An 18102-nucleotide genomic window follows, 5' to 3' on the forward strand; every position below is an offset into this window, starting at 1 on the left:
ACAGAGTGTTTATCATCAGATGTGCATTTGGCTAACTAGTAATATATTTGCTTTCTGCCATCATAAACAAGGTTTGAACTTCAGCCCCGTTTCCTGCATCTGGCTGATGAAACCAGAAAGGTCAGGGAAGGGTTCAGTGCCATATGTAGTAATGAGAATCCCACATAAAATAGCAAAATATGCTTTTGACTGTCTGTAAATGGGTCCTTGAGAATTTGCACCAAATGTCTCCAGGTCACACTTTTTAATATAATTCTGCTTTTCCCCTGTGGGAAAAGAGAGTAGTCATTAATAGACAGCAAGCATTATGCATTCAGAATCTGCAGAAGGCCACATGTGGAGAAGGTTTATAATCAAAACACATCATTACTCATTGTGGTTTTGCTCAGTCCATGCTTACTCTAGCACCTAGACTCCAAAGCTAAAAATTTCTGCATTTGACATGTTACTTGGCTCTGTTCACTCATGGATATAGTATGAAGTGTGGAAACCTACTGGGCAAAACCAGACAAAATAATATTTTTCCATGTAAAATTTGGACTCCCCAGTATCGAAATGCATTCTGAACAGAAAATTACATTGTTGTGAATTCAAGCCACTCATGAGGGGGAGAAACCTGTCTGTCTGACTGGGAGCAGCAAGGGCTGGCTGCTCCCCAGAGGAGTGTGAGCCAGGAGCGAGGGGAGCCGTGCCTGGGCTGTGCCATCACCAGCTGGCACAGCCCTGCACTGGCCTGAGTCCTTCAGGCTCTGCTCCAGGCACTGCCATGTGCTCTAGCAGGGCTCTGATGTGCCCAGACACAGCAAACTATGAACCAGGGTCAGGATCCCAAAGGAGGAGACTGTCAGGAGCAAACGTAGGCAAGGCCAGGTTGTTCCTCTGTAGTTTCCAGTTCAGTTTTTAGCCTTCAATCTGTAAGACATTATCTTGTCAATAGAGGTTAATGGATCTCCAGCAGCGGCCTGAAGCAGCATCCATTTTTCTAACCTAAACTTTCAGAGTTCGTTGTTTAGTGTCTGGAGACAAACCTGCCTTGTTCATGATTCTTAAGCCAAAAATCATCCCAGTTCATAATTCAGCATTCCATGTGAATACACATCTCTATGTTCTTCTCTTGTGTTGGGGAATTAAGCTTTGGAATGGGAACGATGTTGGGCTAGTGCTGAGGGAGCCACTGCTGCTCCTGCTGCTGTCAGAGGTTCCATGTCAAAGCTCTGCTTTGGTTGGAGCCAGAAAACAAAGGCATTCCACTGACTGGTTGTCCCTGGGGTGACTATAAGGGCTTTGAATTACCTGCCTAAATATGTTTATTTTATTCTTCTAGGGAACCTAACAGGCAGGCTATAGGTTAGGAGCTAAATCATGTTTGACTTACAAGTTAGTAACCTGGCCTCTAGGCTAGCCATCCCACATTCAGGATATGTTGCAGTGAGATTCTAGAGATCTTACACCTTTCTTATTAAGAGGAATTTTAGGAATAGACAGAGCAAAAACCTAGAAATTTTTATTTTAAAAAATTAAATTTCTAGGCTTTCTGATGGTGAAGATAGCTTTATTCTCTGTAAGTCAGTGCACTGTTGTAAATCTGTAGCCAGGCAGAACAAAACAGTCTTTGTCTTCTGAAAATGCCGTGGCTAAAACTGGTACGGATTCAAAGTCAGCTTTGCAGTTTTTTTATTGCTTAGATGGAAACCTTTGTAATTCATTTTAAGAATGAGGCAAAAATGGAAAAATAAATGATTTTATCATTTTCTGACTTTACCCTGCTTTTCTGCATATTTTTAGAAATAGTATGGTAAATGTTATATGGAATATGGAATTGGTCTATGGAATATACTATTTATTATAAATACAACAGCTGAGCTTAGTAAAACACTAATTAAAAGTCTTACTGTGTTCCAAGTGCAGTTTTTAATTTAAAGATGACAACAATCTGCACATGGAGCCTAAAGAAAAGGGAGAGGCAAAGACTGACAAATAATTTTGCTCATGGTTATTTGCCTGTTGGCAATAGCATGTTGAACTTACTTCATCCAGCTCTGTGCTCTCTCAACTCACATTGAATGAGAATGGTAATTTTCCTCCAGCTGCATGGTAGAGTCAAATCATAACTGTGGCTCGAGAGTTTGCCATTCCTTCAGTATGTCTCATAATACACAAGCAAGCCTTTATTTATGGCTCATATATTGTCTAAATTGTTTTTGCAAAGCTTAGAGTATAAATGCAATGCACGCTGTTTTGTAAGAGGTTTGTAAAAGCACCTGCACACACATGGCAATATGAAATCTAACTTGTATCTCAAGTCTATCTCATTTATATCACACTCCCATACTGGCAAACAGTGAATAAAGAATTTTTCTATTCTGTGAACTCTCTGGACCAGGAGTTCAATATACTTAAGCTTGATTTTTTTTTTTTTTTTTTTTGTCTATATAAATTTTGGTGTTCCTCTATAAAAGAATAACTCAGCAGTTTGTCTCTGCAGGGAGGCAAACATAAATATTTTGAAACAAAGTTATGCTAAAAGCCAAGGCACTGGAAGAAAAATTATTATAAAATCTTGGAAGTACAGATTAAAGGACTATTACAAATGGTATTGATTTCTGCTCATTTTGTGGTACCACTTAAACAGCCTCATTCAGCTGGAATCCTAGTGTTTGTCTGTAGTATTTAACACATACAAAGGCCAGAGCTGGATCCTTCTCTGATAGTCTTTCTAGCCAAAACAACAGAAGAAATAATCATTATTACCCCCTTGACATTTATGTGGGGTACCAAGGCATGGTGAGATTTATTGTCTTGTGCAAGATGACACAGAAACACAGAGGTACATGCCTGGATTCAGAGCTGAATGTCTGTCATCCAGAGGTTCAATTCCCATCCAGCATCCTAGACATGAACCTATCCATTTGGGAGATTAACCTTCTGATTTTGGAAGAGAAAATTAAGATTTGCAATGGGTGCAAACATCACAGCTCTCTAAGTGCCTCCTGTTGGGTTCAGAGCATCATTTTTGCAGTGCCAGAACTGGGTCTAGAGAGCCTTGGCTCAAAGCTGGTGTGTTGGGATATGCAAATGAACAGAAGGTTTGTCTGCTTGGGAGTCTATTGCACACCAATGGGTTTAATGGAAAACACAATGTTGGATTTGTTCAGATCTCTCAGTAGGAATGAAGCAACTGCACTTAAGTGGAGCTCTCTTGAAAGCAAATGCAGAGTAAGCTCTTTTTCCACAACCTAAACAGCTACTTTTGAATGCATGTGTCTTTCTCTTACCATGATCACAGCAATTTTAGTTTTGAGAGAAAGCATTAGAAAGGAGAGGTGAGCCCACAAACTTTCTCTTAAACTCAGCATGTCTATAAATATTTATCCTGAATTGTTGAACTAGAAATTTATGGTCACAGGAATTTATACTTAGTATTTCAGTTAGTAGTTTGAGGTTTTTTTTCTTTGAAACTGCTGTTGCTCAGCCCTCGGTTTTTATTTTTATTCTAAACACAGCCATTTGTGCATTGTACTATCTGAGTTACATCTGCTAAGGTGTTATTAAAAGGGTATGTGTGAAGTCAGGAAAGCTTATCAATTTCACAGATTATTACAGGGTAAAAGAATCACTGATAGTTGCTAAATGAGCAGTTGATGTTTTTCCATAGGATTTTCTACAAAAGTCCTCATTATTTATGGCATAGCAGTAAGTTGCACATGGTGGAATGAATGGTGCAATTGGAAATTCCAGTTGTTTTGGCTGTCTGATGCATTCACATCTTCATGATCCAGCATTGCATTTTATATCTCTTCATAATCACATCACCTTTTAGGGAAGTTTGTAACAAATGACACTTCATGCCCAGTGCTTTCTCAGCCCTACCAAGAAGCACTAACAAAGCAGAACATGTAACTGAGGAGAATTTTTATAGCATCTCCAGAGCACAGCTGTTTCCAGCAGCCTTTGTCACTATCAGCAGACAATCTTTAACTGTGCAGGCAACTCAGCAACAAAATCCATTTTCAGCATTTTCTGTGGCCATGGCCAGGCTTCTAAATTTCAGGAAATTTTGTCTGCTTGGAAGCTGATAAAGTATGGGCATGTACATTTAAAGCACATAGTATTTGTTATCACCTTACACTTCAGAAGTGGATTGCTGCCCTTAATTGCAAATTTCGTAGCTCCAAACATATTTTCCAGTGGCTGTATGTTTTGGGCACAGAAAGAAAGTGATGTTTTCTCAATAATTTTCCATAGCAGGTCATGCATACAGTGTGTACTCATGTAAATATTTGTAGAGATTCCTTATCTGTTGATAGCATGATAAGAACAGAACCCCCAAACTAGGAAAGTATGAAGCTCGTTTGGTCAGTGGCATAACTCCTACAGGAACATAGAGGCACTTGTATTCAGTGACATATGAGATAAATTCTTGCCCTATTAAGCCAGAAACTTTACACCAATAGGTAAACATGCCAACAAACAAACAAAAAAATAAACCTTTCAGTCTTCCAAAAAAAATACAATGGAGAAATAAATTTTTGTAAGATTTATTGCAATAAATTATGAACATTCTCTTGTGAAAGAAAAGAAACGGGGTGAATTGTCATCTTTAAAAAGTGACTGCCAATTCCAACCCCAGGTATTGCAGTTATGAAGGGATTGTTGTTATGAAAATAATTGATGGTGTTTGATTGTGCTGCTTTCCTGTGATATCAGCCGTCTTTTGACCTGATCCCAGTCTCAGGCTGTGGCTTAAAACATCTGGATTCTGTGATCAGTTCTGTGAGATAAAACAGCTAAATTTTTACAGTTCTCCTTCTAAGTGGGGACACACACACATTTTGCTAATGACAGAGCAAAATGATGGTGTTCATTTCATCCCGTACTTGCTATGGGAGCTTCCTCCTGCTTCTACTTTGTCTAAACAATAATTATCCACCTTTCTGAATTATTACTGAATAAAGGATGAATGAAGGATTGACAATTGAAAGTAAAAATCTTCAAGTCTTAAAAGCTCAGCTTTTTTTGATGAGAAGAAAGGAGAAAATTTCCCAACCTTTTATTTTTATTGTGTTAAAGTGTTTTATGTTTCAGTTCTAGTGCTGCCACATAAAATTTATGAACAAAAGTAGTGGCAAACACTATAAATCAGGCTGTCCTGCTGAACTGGAAATTAATGGACCACTTCTGTTCTGACAGCTTTTCAAAACTCTGTTCTGATTCCTCAAAATCTTGTTTCCTGTAGCAAAGATTGCTGCTGCTCTGAAATGAACTCTTGTCCTATCAGGAAACTTCTGACATGCTCCTAAATTCACTGTTACTGACATAAAGCAGCTGCTTCATCTAGTAATATTTGATAGACATCTTGACTCAGAATCACCAAAGAGGAAAACTAGGAGAAGGATAGGAAAAGAGACAAAACTTTAGGGACTTACTGGGCTATGTGGAAAAATTAGCAAAAGCCTTATTTCCATTCCACAGCCACAGTTGAACTCCCTTATATTTGTACTGCATAATCCTAAATAACCCTTTACCATGCACATAGGTCAGCTATTTCTTAACAATTTTTTAGTATTTTAAGCTACTCAGTACCTCATAAAATCTTACACTTTTTAAAAATTGGACCACGGGAAGAAAGCTTTGTCTTTGCAGTTTGCCTTTTCTTCTCTAAGGAGAGACTTAGAACCAGGGAAAACTTTCATTAAAATTGATGAGAGTTTCACTGCAAAGTTTATCTTCACTGTTGTGCTGAGAGCTCTTGTACTTGCCCTTGCCTTTGGAATATTTTGGCCCATACTGTGTGGCAGTACTGAGGTTATTGAGAGCTGACAGAGTCATTTCTTAAAGTGTTGCTCACATTTTCCTGTGATGGCTTTACTTCTGTTATTTGTAACACTATTTTGTGGGGGTTTTATTTTATTGCCAAGGCTGTGGGCTTATTCTGTCTGGATCTTTTTCACTGTTTGCTCAGTACTGTGCGCTTTGGTATTTGAATGCAAACACATTCAGTCATTGCTCATTTAAGAAGAGCAGTGGCCCCCCGTGCTGCTTCTTCAGACTTTGCGTTGATTCCTCCAATAGCAAATTTGTTGGCAAGGAAGAAATATGGTCAGATTATTTAATCTAATGGTACTAGCTATTGAAATCTAAGTTCCTTTAAATGTGAGTTTGGCAAAGTCTGAGTGGCTCCATGTCTCAGATCCTCAGCTATGAAGTCAAATTTTCAAAGTGCACTTTCCCAACTGACAGCTACCACTACCTATTTTGGACTGGAATTATCTTCGGTTTCTACATAACTCAGTTTTCTGCACACTCCTACTTTGACAAAATGCCAGAATGTTGCCACTTTATAGAGACCTTGTCATCTTTGTGTGCCAGGACAGCATCTGGGTGGCATTGGAGGAAATAGCGTAGGCTTTCTCCTGGACTTTATCTGAGGTTCATGGCATCTGCTTTTGAATTGGCAGCCAGAGGAAGACTTTTTAAAAAAAGGGAAAAATCAGACAATGACTAAATACAAATACTAAACAGATCTAAAGATGAACAGATATTCAGTCTACCTGTAATCCCACATTAAATTCATAAAACTTGTACTTACAGGAAAAAAAAGGTCCAGGTGAACTCTATGGGTGGTTTGCATGAAACTCTCATCAAATTAGGTAATTGCTACAGGTCAGCTGGCTACCATGTGAGAAGAGTAAAAAGGCAGATGTTGCTGCTGGCAGAATGATTTATGAAAGCTGCATCAGAAAAGCTCTGCCAGTCTGAGACAGCAACAGCTGTGTGAAAATGCCCCCGTTAGTGTAGCAGAGGTTTACAGCCCCTGATTCAGTTGTTGATTGACATCCCAGCTCCACAGACTTGTTCCACTATACAGTGTGTTCCCTTGTGTCCCCTGTACAGGAAAGGGTAGAATCCATCATGGCAGAGCTGTGTATTTTAGCTGACTGATGTTTCAGGTTATTTTGTGGTTGTATGAAGACTCCTGTAACAATATTACTTTAAAGCAATACAGTTAAACTTATTCTTTAAATTAAATAAAATCTGATTTAGGAAAAGCACCTGTACATGTGATTAATTCCAAAAGACATAAATGAGGCTTAAACTTCTTCTTAAGAGCTGCATAAATTGGGACTGATGTTTGAACTTGGATAAACTCAAGGCAGCTTGACACTCAGTGCTACTCTGAAATTCCAGTTGAGTCTTTCTCAAATGTAGAAGATTGAAGAAGAAATTATGTGCAGCTGCTGTCTGCTTTTCAGTTAGCAGACCATGTCTTCCATGGATAGGTCATAAATTCTTCCCTGCTGAGCACCATAAAAACTGATTCCCCTAAAGACCTGTGGTAGTATGTGTAGTATTCAGCACCTTTGTAATCTGCAAAAAGGGGCTAAATAGTGTGATACTGAATAAAGACACTATGCAAGAACTATTTCAAGCATCAAAACTAAAATTTTTGGGATACCATCTGCAGAAGGATCTGGTGTTTGGTGCTTGGACTATAAAGCATCAAATGCCATTTGGCATTGGTGAGTCCAAAGTAGAAAAATAAAACATGTCCTAGGTTTACAGAAAGACCATTGGTTTTTCTTGTATGTACAGTAGGTAATACTTTGAAGTGAGCATGTTTGCTTCTACTCTGTATTCCATTTTTGCTTTAATGACACAACTGTGGATTTTAGACTGTTCTGCAGAAGAGGTAGGTTTTTCGCTTTGTTTGCAAAGTCATAGCTAAGTCTCCAAATATTTAACATTTTCATGTTTAATCTTGCCAGGCAAGTTCTCTGTTTTAGAAGCAAGCTTTTAAAAGGGATAAACTATTCTTGAGATATGGTTTGCGTGTGTTTAAAGTCTCAGAAGGAGCTTAACAATGCATCATGTCCACTTTCCTTTATCAAGAACATCTGCTGTTCATTTGTTAAAGCAAACTGCAGCTTGAGCGTAACAGAAGTTTTGTTACAAGACTTAGAAAGAGCTGCACTGGCCAGAACCATGTTTCCCACCTGCACTAACAGTAAAAATTAAATCTAAATAAAAATATAGCACCTATTAGGTGGGCTGTAGTTTCAACATTCATGTTGTATTCTCAACAGTTTTATAGTACTTCTTTCCCAAGACTGAAATTAAGAGTTCACAGCAGTATGAAATATTAAAACAAGAAGCAGATTTTTTCTCTAGTTTGAGAGAAACACATCTCTGTCTACATGGACAGAGCATATGTTATGGTGTAGTATCCTCTGCTAAGGGCCCTTCACAAGTCTTTTGATCAAGGTCCAGGGTCAAAACCCATTGGCTCTTGATTGAAGTAAATTATAGGGCTCTGGCCCTCTGATTACTATGGGGAACACCTCTAAACACTCTTTATTTGTAGGACCTAGGATGAGCCACATCCACAGAACAGCTGCTAAGGTTTGGATTGAATTTCTTGGGGCTGCATGAGAGCCTTCAATCATGTGACCTTCAAAAATGTAAATGAAAATAAAGGCAATAATATTCTATTTTTTGCTGATGCCTAGACAGTGGAAGAAGAGGCACACTATCCAGTCACTATCACATTTGAAATGTGTTATTTTTTTTTCCCGTATCTTTACTTTTTTGATTATAATTACACTTGCAAAATGTCTCATGCTATTTAATGGCATTTCTTCTGCTGCTTTCTTGATACAATCTGATGGCTTATTACTCTAAGTTTTGCAAAAAGTGCTAGCAGTTTACTCCCCGCTAGGAATGAGTATTTGCTCTGCCAGGTTTGCAGGCAGCAGAATAAAGGTCAGGCTTTGTCAGACATTCTGAGTAGTTTTCCACATCTCCCTTGATGTCTCCTTATGGTGACTTCTAAGGCTCTGCCAAAAGCAGATGTCTGGGAGCTGTGTTAACATCTGACAGCTCTGTCTGAGGTTATCCTCATTTTATTCCTTTGCAGCTTCTGATCTCTATGGCCTTTGCTGATATGTAGATCCCAGAAATTACTGTTTTCTTCCTGAAGGTGGGCATGAAACAGAGAATAGGCTACAAAGCCTAAAGCTTTCCTCAATTTCTGACATTTCTTAATGTTAAGATAAGCAGGCAGCCACATAAGCCAAACACCTGCTGTTCCTTTAAAGGAGGTGAGTGCTGACAGACATCATCTCCCAACCCACTGGCTAATTTCTTTTGAAAGTTTATTGCTTGCCCAGTCCACTGTGGATGTGGGAAACAATTTATTCTCTTCTGCAGTACGGGTATCTATATGCATTAGAAAACATTTTGCATTCCTCATTACTGCCATCCTTCATTTATTACTTGTTGCTCAGGTCATCCACACTTTGTTTTGGTGCTGTTTTACTGCTTCCATACATTACAGTCTAACTATGCATGTGCTAACTACACTACCTGCATGTGAATAGATAACATTTCTGTCTTTCAAAGGTATTCAAAATCTATTTTCTTTAGATGTATTGAATCACCCAGATAAAACTGATTCTTTCATTCAGTGGTTGAGAACTGTACACACATATGTCTTAATTCTGGACTTTGGGGAATTAAGGCAAAGGTAGTCTACAGAAATACCAGCACAACTGAACACCCTGTGCTGACAGAATCTAGATTTTTGAAATTCTGATTTCATGGGAGCAAGATTGTCTCTTGAGAGGAGCTTTAGTCATTAGTGAATTAATATTTCAGTATATGAAATCATCTGTATGAAGGGAGTTATTTTGAATAGCAACTTCTTAAGAGTTGTAACATTGCCAGTCTTAGTACAACTTTTGACATACCTGTCTATATATGATGTAATCCAGGGAGATTTTGCAAGCCAATAAATCCTTTTGGTAGCTGTGCTCTTCCTAATCTCAATGCCTGTGTGACCTTAAACTGCAAAATTGGACATTTATCTAGTGCTTAACATGAAGCACTGAACACCTCAGCCAGTACAATGGATGTGCTGCTGGAATATGTCATGTAATGTTTGCCATAATTTCTAATAGTCTTTAGGTGTTACTGTCAAAGTGAAAAATATTTAGTAACAGTACACACCCCATCAGTGTTTCACACTTACACTTTGGTCAATTGTAACTCATGGCTGCTTCTTTTTGGGTGCTGTGGGTTTGTGTTCATTGTTGACCTCACTGAAGCTAGCAGCAGTTAAAAAGCAGAATATAAATTTGAAGTTAAAAGCATAAACCAAAAGGTTTAAAAGCCATAAACCCATTTCCTTAAACTGATACTTAAACTATGTTAAAGTAGGCAAACCTATGTTTTTTGAAATTGATATATGAACAGCTCTTTTATGGAACATAGATAGAGCCCAAGTTTTAGAAAATATTTCCTGTGCTTTTGAACAAGAAAAAGAATGACTAAATGTGTTTAGTGTTGGTGGTCACTGTCTGCCTTTCAGTTTGTGACAGTGGGGAGTAGTTTGTAGGGGCACATTTTCTAATAATACTGTCCTCTAGTGTACAGCTTCCATGGATTTGTTGTATTTTTTTCTTTTCCTTGGGAAACTAGCATTCTCTCAATAGCATTCTCTCAGACCCAGATGTGGAACAACCTGAAATCTGGAGTTTCACACACCGCAGGTTCTCTCTCAGCTCTTTCCCCTTGTTGTTGATGCACTGTTTTGCCTTACCAGACTTTTCCAGGAAACGTCTAAGCACTTGAAGGGTCCAGACAAAAACTCAAAGCTGGTGTTTGTGCTAATAAAATGTTTATTTGCTACTTGCTGTCAATTTTCCACTTGTTATTGTTGTAGAGCAGGTAAAGAGAAGATGCAGCCTCGCTGGGACTGGCAATACTCACACAGGCCAAGTTGTAAATAAGGGTTATAGCATGCTGCTGCTGGGCATTAAATAAGCAGATAAATTTCTCTTTGCTGTGGATTTATTCAAGGCAGATGTTTTTAGTGAGCTCTGGAAAGGTTTGGAGGAATATAAAACCTGCTGCAGTTCTGGAATCGATCCATGAGGATCAGAATCTGGTAACCAGTGATTTGTTTAAGGGTCCTTGACACTTTTATGGCAAGATCATGTATTTCAGAGAGGGCTGGCTCAGTTTGAAACACATTCCAAACCCAAACCTGAAATAAATCCTTGCAACAGAGCAATTCTGTAAACTTCTGCTTTCCTATTATTTAATTTCTGACAAAAAAATCAAGAAAAAAAAAGAGTCATAGTTTGGGAAGGGAATGACTCAACCTTTTGAAAGGAAATGGAATGCTGATAGTCTGTGTTCGTAGCTTTTGGTGTGGCATTTCCTCAGTGTAGAGATGTGGATGAACACATTAGTACAGACAGAGCAAGTATAAAACAAAGACAGAGAAGAAATGGAAAAATACTTAATGTAGCCTCAGCCATGTGATCCTGGAAGTACATACATGATGGTCTACCAGAGCTTGAAGGGTCAGCTAAAAATGGCCTTGTGTGGTCCAAGAGGGACTTAAGAATATTGTAAAACAAAATCGAAAAGGAAGGCAAGTATTTCCCATTGTTTTGACCCCAATTGTTCCCTGTTACAAGTGATGGAAGGTTAATGCTTGAGGCCTTTGGAGCTGGGTTGAAGAATTCCATTAAATCACCAGAAGAAATTGTTATAAACTGGAAAAAAAACAGTAAATATATTAGGTGGTGTGTAATTGATGACTTTCTTTTGCAGGCCAGAATCTCAGCGGCTGTAAACAGATGTGGCTAGACTAATGCTAGTAAAGAGGCTGTGATGTGAAGACAGAACCACTGAAAAGGTTCTTTTGTCTTCACATCAACTGAAGTGCTACTCTTCCATTTTACTGTACTGTAGATAGTTGATACCTCAATGTGAAAGCAATTTTGCCTCAAATATTTTAAGTAAATCTTAATATCCAGTGAGGCAAAAATGAGAACTAGTACCTCCATTCTAATATATTCCCTGGCTTTGTGTAAATCACTTTTTTGCGTAAAAAGTGATTTTTTTTTTTTTTTGGGGGGGGGGTGGTAAATCATTTACCCTGGTTTTGGATAAATCACTTAATCTCTCTGCTGGTTTCTTAATCCAGAATGAAAAGACAGGTATGAGGGTATTAACAAGTTAATAGTAAGAAACACTTATTTGGTGCAGGTCACTTTCTGTGACAGTTAACACATTATCAACTACCTGAAGTTACAGTATGGTAACAATCTTATATTGCTGCTACAATATTTCATTTTTTTCTGAAAATGAAATATGCTGGGAAAGATATTCCTTGGAGCCTGAACTCTGAGTAAGCACTAAATCAATATACTGGAGTAGGATGAGGGGTCTGGGATGAGAAGGAGCTGCTGTTTATCAGAAAGCACTGGAAAAAGACGTGGCAACAAAGAGCTTTAGAAAAATGCTGTGACATTCTTAAACAGAAATCAGCCCCTCATTGTGTAGGATCCCACCATTTGTACTTCATGGAACAAGGCTTTTGCTTAGTTAAAGATAGACTCAAAAAATTTTTGAGAAATTATACCAGAAGTGAAAAGTTTCTTCAGTTTCTTCAGCATATTCAGCTTGTGGCCAATGTTAATGTCCTTTAATATTGAGTATGTAGTGCCAGGGAAAAGAGGTCACCACATCACTGGCAAAATTATTTTGTCTGAACTCATATCCCAAAATTTAAAGGAAAGAGAAAAAATTCTGGCAGCTGTAGGTTAAGCTGCAGCAGATGAGAAACCCAGCTGGAGTGAGGTGGGGCTGGATTAAAAATGAAAGGTTTTTAAAGAAGAGAGCCTAAGAATGGGTAAGGTTGGTTGTCTACATGTTGTAATTTGCAGAGTAAGTGCTGTGCAGTCAGAGAAAGTGGAGCTGAAATGAGAATTGGAAACTGAGAGGAGAATGCTGGGAGAAGTTTGCCCAAACCACAACCAAGCCTTCTTCACTTCAAGACAGATCATCAATATTTTTGCCCACTTGGAGGTTGAAGGAACTTCCTGCTCAGTTGCCAAATTTTGATATGTAGTTCAGAAGGCAACATTGCTTCTTTCCCAGTGTGCAAACACAGCCATCACTATAACTCATTGCAGCTCATCCTGATTCACTCAGTTTCTTCATGGATTGTAGACAAAGGATCAAAGAGTCAGGAGATGGAGAGCTGACATATCAGAGGGGGGATAGGAAAGGACTGCTGCAATCAGGAGCAATCAGGAGTTGTTATGATGACTTGGCAAGTGTGCTAACAATTAACACATTCTAAAGTGACCCTCAAAGACAATGGCATTTGTCACAAAGCAGAGGAAGAACCTTTGCCTGAGTAGTTTTTTTTATTTGGTGGAAAATTGTATGTCTGCTTTTCCCATTTTTTTGCAAGAGAAAGTCACAGATCCTCATCAAGTTTCAAGAGCTCAATTGCAAATCAATAACTCAGTTCTCAGTTCCACCAGCTGAGGATCTGCCTGTAGATCTGAAGGTGTCATTAATGCCATAGGAGGCAGGGATATACCAGTATGGTTGTTATTTAATGAGAACAGGACTGGTTCATTTTGCTGAAAATTCTTCCTTTGGGTAGACCAGGATTCTCTTAAAGTTGAGCTGGACGTTTGTGTGACTATATGTAGGTGCTTGTAGTCCTCTCCTGCCATAACATGAGAATGACTCTTAATGCTTTCTCAAATTGCAGCACCTTATCTTCTAAAGATCAAGACAGAATTTGGTATGTGTCTGCATTTTTTGCCTGTATATTGTCAGGAGCTACTATGTCTCAGCACATTTGAAAACTAGATGACTGAGGATAGATTTTCATTATAAACCTAATCTTTGGCAACCATGCTAAAAGTATTTGGTCCAACAGCTTTGCACTCTTGCATACTCAGAGGTGTAGTAGCATTACTGCTCTTTTTTTTTGAGTTTCTGAGCAGTAGGGACCCAGGTGTCAGGATTTTTCATTGGCACTCACTGTTTTTGTGGAGAAACTGTTCTAGTGGGAAATTTTTCTGCATGAGTATCTATCTGCCTGACTAGTCTTATGATTTTAAGTTTGGCTTATCCAAGTGGTTCTTTTTCATTTCATTATCTTCTGCCATTTGGCTTGCAAAGAGTATGTCTTTAACAGACATAATAAAGAATGTGTCAAAAACTTTCCACTGCATTGCTAAATGTCCAACATTTCTTCCTGATACAGTCATCTGTTAAGTTTACCTGCTTTCTCTACTCTCTCTCCCATCTTGCCAGGTCAGAGGCTACCCTGAGCCACAGATCACATGGTACAGAAATGGGCATCCTGTCCCAGAGGGAGATCATTACATCGTGGACCGCAGCATCCGAGGCGTGTTCAGCTTGGTCATCAAAGGTGTGCAGGAAGGAGATGGTGGCAAATACACCTGTGAGGCTGCAAATGATGGTGGGGTTCGTCAAGTGACCGTGGAACTGACAGTGGAAGGTCAGAAGATTCTTAAACTGTTGTTTTGGTGATTATAGTTTAAGTAAAAGAGCAAGGTGTGCTAACCAGTCTGGTTAAAATCACAGCACATGCCTTCTCATTGATGCAAGAGTAAGATTCATTTATTGCATTTCATAGGTTAAGACATTGTGCAGGGAGCTACATGTCTGCAATTAGATAAAATGTGAGTTCTGTTTCAGGTGTGGGTGATGATGTGCAGGTAACAAAAGTCCTAGCTTTAAAGACTTTGCTCTAAACTTTGTAATTTTCATGGAAAATTACCACTCAGGACAAAAACTGCGAAGCTGCACGCCTGGTTGTAATTGCATGCTTAATGTCAGACAGGAAACAGCCAGGATCAAACCCAGGAATTTTTAAGAGCACATCTGCATACTAGATAGTTGCAAACTGCCAAATTTAAAATATAAAGAGTGACACAAAGCCAGGGAACTATTGAAATAAATTGTACTGCTTCTCCTCTTGCAATTTGGTAATATCAGAGACCTGTTGAATATCAAAACCTCTCAGGTCACAAATTTGTCTTGAATTCTTGAAGAAAGGAAAATAATCTGCAGCAGTCCTGAAACTGTCAGTATCTGGGTTTATTCAGCATCAAAATCTCTAATATCCTCAGGGTACATACTGAAATATGCATAGATCTGACACAATTTACATGGAGGTGGAAGATTTTTTAGAAGTCATTTTCGTATCAGTTTTTCTGACCTGCTTTTTGCTGCAGTTCAAAACAACTTCGGGGCAGTACCCAAAGACTGAATTTCTCAGTCTGTAAGAATTATATGGTCTTTGTTCTAAAATCCCTTTATCCATCAAGATAACAAAGCACAGGGGGTTTCGGGCTTTTTTTAAAATTGTTCTCTGCAAAGGTAACCATATGGGGCTGCCTGCTGCTTGAGAAATGAGTGACTGAAAGGTGATCTATTCTCTCCATCTGCATGGCTGTCCTGGCAGTGGTGTGGGCTCTCCTCAGGCTCTAGAACAGGTGTTTTGCCCAGCCCCACAGCTGTGTGCCGCTGCTGCCGCTGCTGCTGCTGCTTCTGTCATGAATAATATTCAGCGTTGTTACACCTGAGGCTGGGGGTTAGGGACTCTGCTAAAGGTTGGTTTTAAAGTTGGAGAGCCTAACTTTGAACTACAGATGGCATAACCTTATACTGCAGGTGTTGCATTCCTCTTTTTTTTTTCTAACCTGGAGAAATGCAAATTTACATAGTCTTTATTATCGCTAATTCCCAAATGAGTGATAATTGACAAAACTTTGATAATTAGTGATAAAAATCAGTAATTAGTGATTAATTGATAATTAGTGATAAAGTAATTGACAAAACATCCTGTCTTTCTGTCCTATGCTTACAGGAAACTCCTTGATGAAATACAGCCTGCCATCCAGTGCCAAAACCTCGGGGTAAGCAGTCTTCTGGCTTGGATATTGTTTAACACACACTTAAGTATATTTTGGTAGGAAAACAATTACTCTTTCTAAAAGTCTCCATTTACCCCAAGCAGAGTAGCTACTGTGAGAGCTGCTGGCTCAGCAGAGTGCTGAGGCAGTCAGGAAGATGCACAGCTACTGCTCCAGCACACTGACTGGGGAATTAATGTGGCTGAAAACAGAACATCCTGCTGCTGCCTAAATATTGCACCCTCCTCTGCTGTAATTTTGCACTCTCTTCTCTGCTCTCTGATATTCAAGAATCCTTCTCTACAACTTCCATGAGCTGACAGTCTCTTTTTAAAGCCAGAGCAAATGCTGCTTTAGAAGTCATCAGTAAGAAATAAAAGCAAGTGAAATCAGCATTCTTGCACAAAGAACTTAAATATTTCCAAGCAACACAGTGGGTAAACTGTAGTCCAGAAGAAATAATTGTTCTGGTTTGAGTAACTTTACCAAGAACAGTTGATGGGGTGATGTAAGCTGGCACACAAAAGCCTACTTGTACTTTCTGCACTTCAGTGAGCATTTACAATTACGTGAATGTCACTGTTTTTAAAGCCTCAGGCCTAATTCTTCCAACAGTTGAATTAATTTCTTTATAAATAGTTTGAATTTAAGCAGAACTTTCTCTGACATATGTCTGGCAATGAGTCACTCTGGATGTAGGCAAAAATGCATGTTCTGATTATGTTAGTGATTAAAATATAGACAGTTAAAACTGGAGCATTTAATTTCATAATTGGTATGCAAATTGTTTATTTTTTTAATTTTAAAATTAACAGATTACAACACTGAAAATGGTAAGTAAAACTGAGTAATCAGGATACATGATTTTATATTATAAATTATGTATTGCAAATTACCTACAGACATACACACAGGATAAATAATCAAAACAAGAAAGGACAGTTCAGGTTAGGTTTTGTTGTATAGTCAGACTTTACAAAGCACTATCCTATTCCATTGTATTGTACAAAGCTAGAGTGATTGTCCACACTTTTTATGGTCCTGTATTTTCCTCCTATTCAGTATTAATAATTCTATGGTAAGAGAAGTGAGAGGAATAAAAAAATTATACATTTTCATTTGTTCATATCTAGGAACCAGCCATAAAGCTCCAGGCCAGGTAGTAGTTGATTTTCTTTTAATTTGTTGTGCGTACAGATATATAAATATGGACTCACCACCTAAAGATGGTTGCAAAAAGACTTCTTTAGTTCACATTCATGTTCTTCTTTAGTGGTAGTATGAGGGAGAAGATGTTAAAAGCTATCAGATATTTAATTATATGATGAAGTGCTTTTCATTTTAGCATGTTACAGTCACCCTTCACTCAATATTTTCTGGCCTTCTTGCCCATGTAAATCCTTTCATTATGGTGTCATCTCTTGCTCAGAAACCTGGAGCTGCCCATGTGGCAGCCACCATGTCTTGGCAGCACCTTGGACTGAGGCAGTGGGGTCTCTGTTAGTATCTGACACCTGGTAGAAATGCTGAGGTACTGACACATCTTACTTGCATGTGGTAAAAGGCCATCTCGAAAAAGAGGCCTTAAAATGGTTCCATTTGCTTGAAATTAAATGTTTAAAAAAAAAGAAATTATCATCTACCATCTGCTAATGTGTCTTTGTTGTACCAAGGCTTCAGAGCAAAGAGTGAGTGTGTTCCCTTTGACATTAACAGACCTGAAGTTGCACCTTTTTGGTTTTTTTTCATGCTATAATGCTGTTTGATGCTTTATATTTTATGGTTGTGTAGCTGTTTACAATTTTGGACTGCAGTCGCTGATGTCACTTTAGTTTCATCCTATGTTATTTCCCAGCTGTACCAGCCATGTAAGTAGAGCTGGGCATTTACACTTAGTAATTCACCTGGGACAGGTGTACTTTGGTTTTCTGCCCTCTTCATTTTTGCTTTTAAAACATTTGTTGCAAATGAGGTTACAAATAAAAGTCTTCCCCAGACTAAAAATATTTACCAGGGCATGTCAGAAATGTTGCAAAACCAATGTGCTGATTCATAAATCAGAAATTACTGTGTCAATTGCACTCAAGAATGAAACAAATCACATGATAAAACCTGTGAACAGTAAACAAGTATGCACAAATAAAGTCCTAGGAGGCAACTAAAAAACAGAAAATGGGAAAAACTAAATGCATACAGTATTTCCTATCTTTTGGTTTTCCCAGCTCTGCTTATGAAATGGTCCCCAAGACCTTTTCTGAGTAGGCCAGATGAGGGTGCATAACATAACACTGTTGAGTTGCATGAGGAGATAAGAGCAGTCATCACCAGCATTTCCAATTCTTCC

General features: G+C 38.5%; 1 protein-coding gene across 5 annotated transcripts in view; it reads left to right on the forward strand.

Moving 5' to 3' along the window:
- The window catches only part of MYLK (myosin light chain kinase), a 195598-nt gene that overhangs the window by 62802 nt on the left and 114694 nt on the right, over positions 1-18102 (forward strand). For all 5 annotated transcript variants that reach the window (XM_021526062.4, XM_085584908.1, XM_085584907.1 and 2 more), the window contains 2 exons: positions 14131-14338; positions 15713-15761. In XM_021526062.4, coding sequence (XP_021381737.3) covers positions 14131-14338; positions 15713-15761 — 257 coding nt within the window. The remainder of the gene's footprint in view (positions 1-14130; positions 14339-15712; positions 15762-18102) is intronic.

The sequence above is a fragment of the Lonchura striata genome, chromosome 7, assembly GCF_050655825.1.
Source record: "Lonchura striata isolate lonStrDom1 chromosome 7, ASM5065582v1, whole genome shotgun sequence".
NCBI classification, from domain to species: Eukaryota; Metazoa; Chordata; class Aves; order Passeriformes; family Estrildidae; genus Lonchura; species Lonchura striata.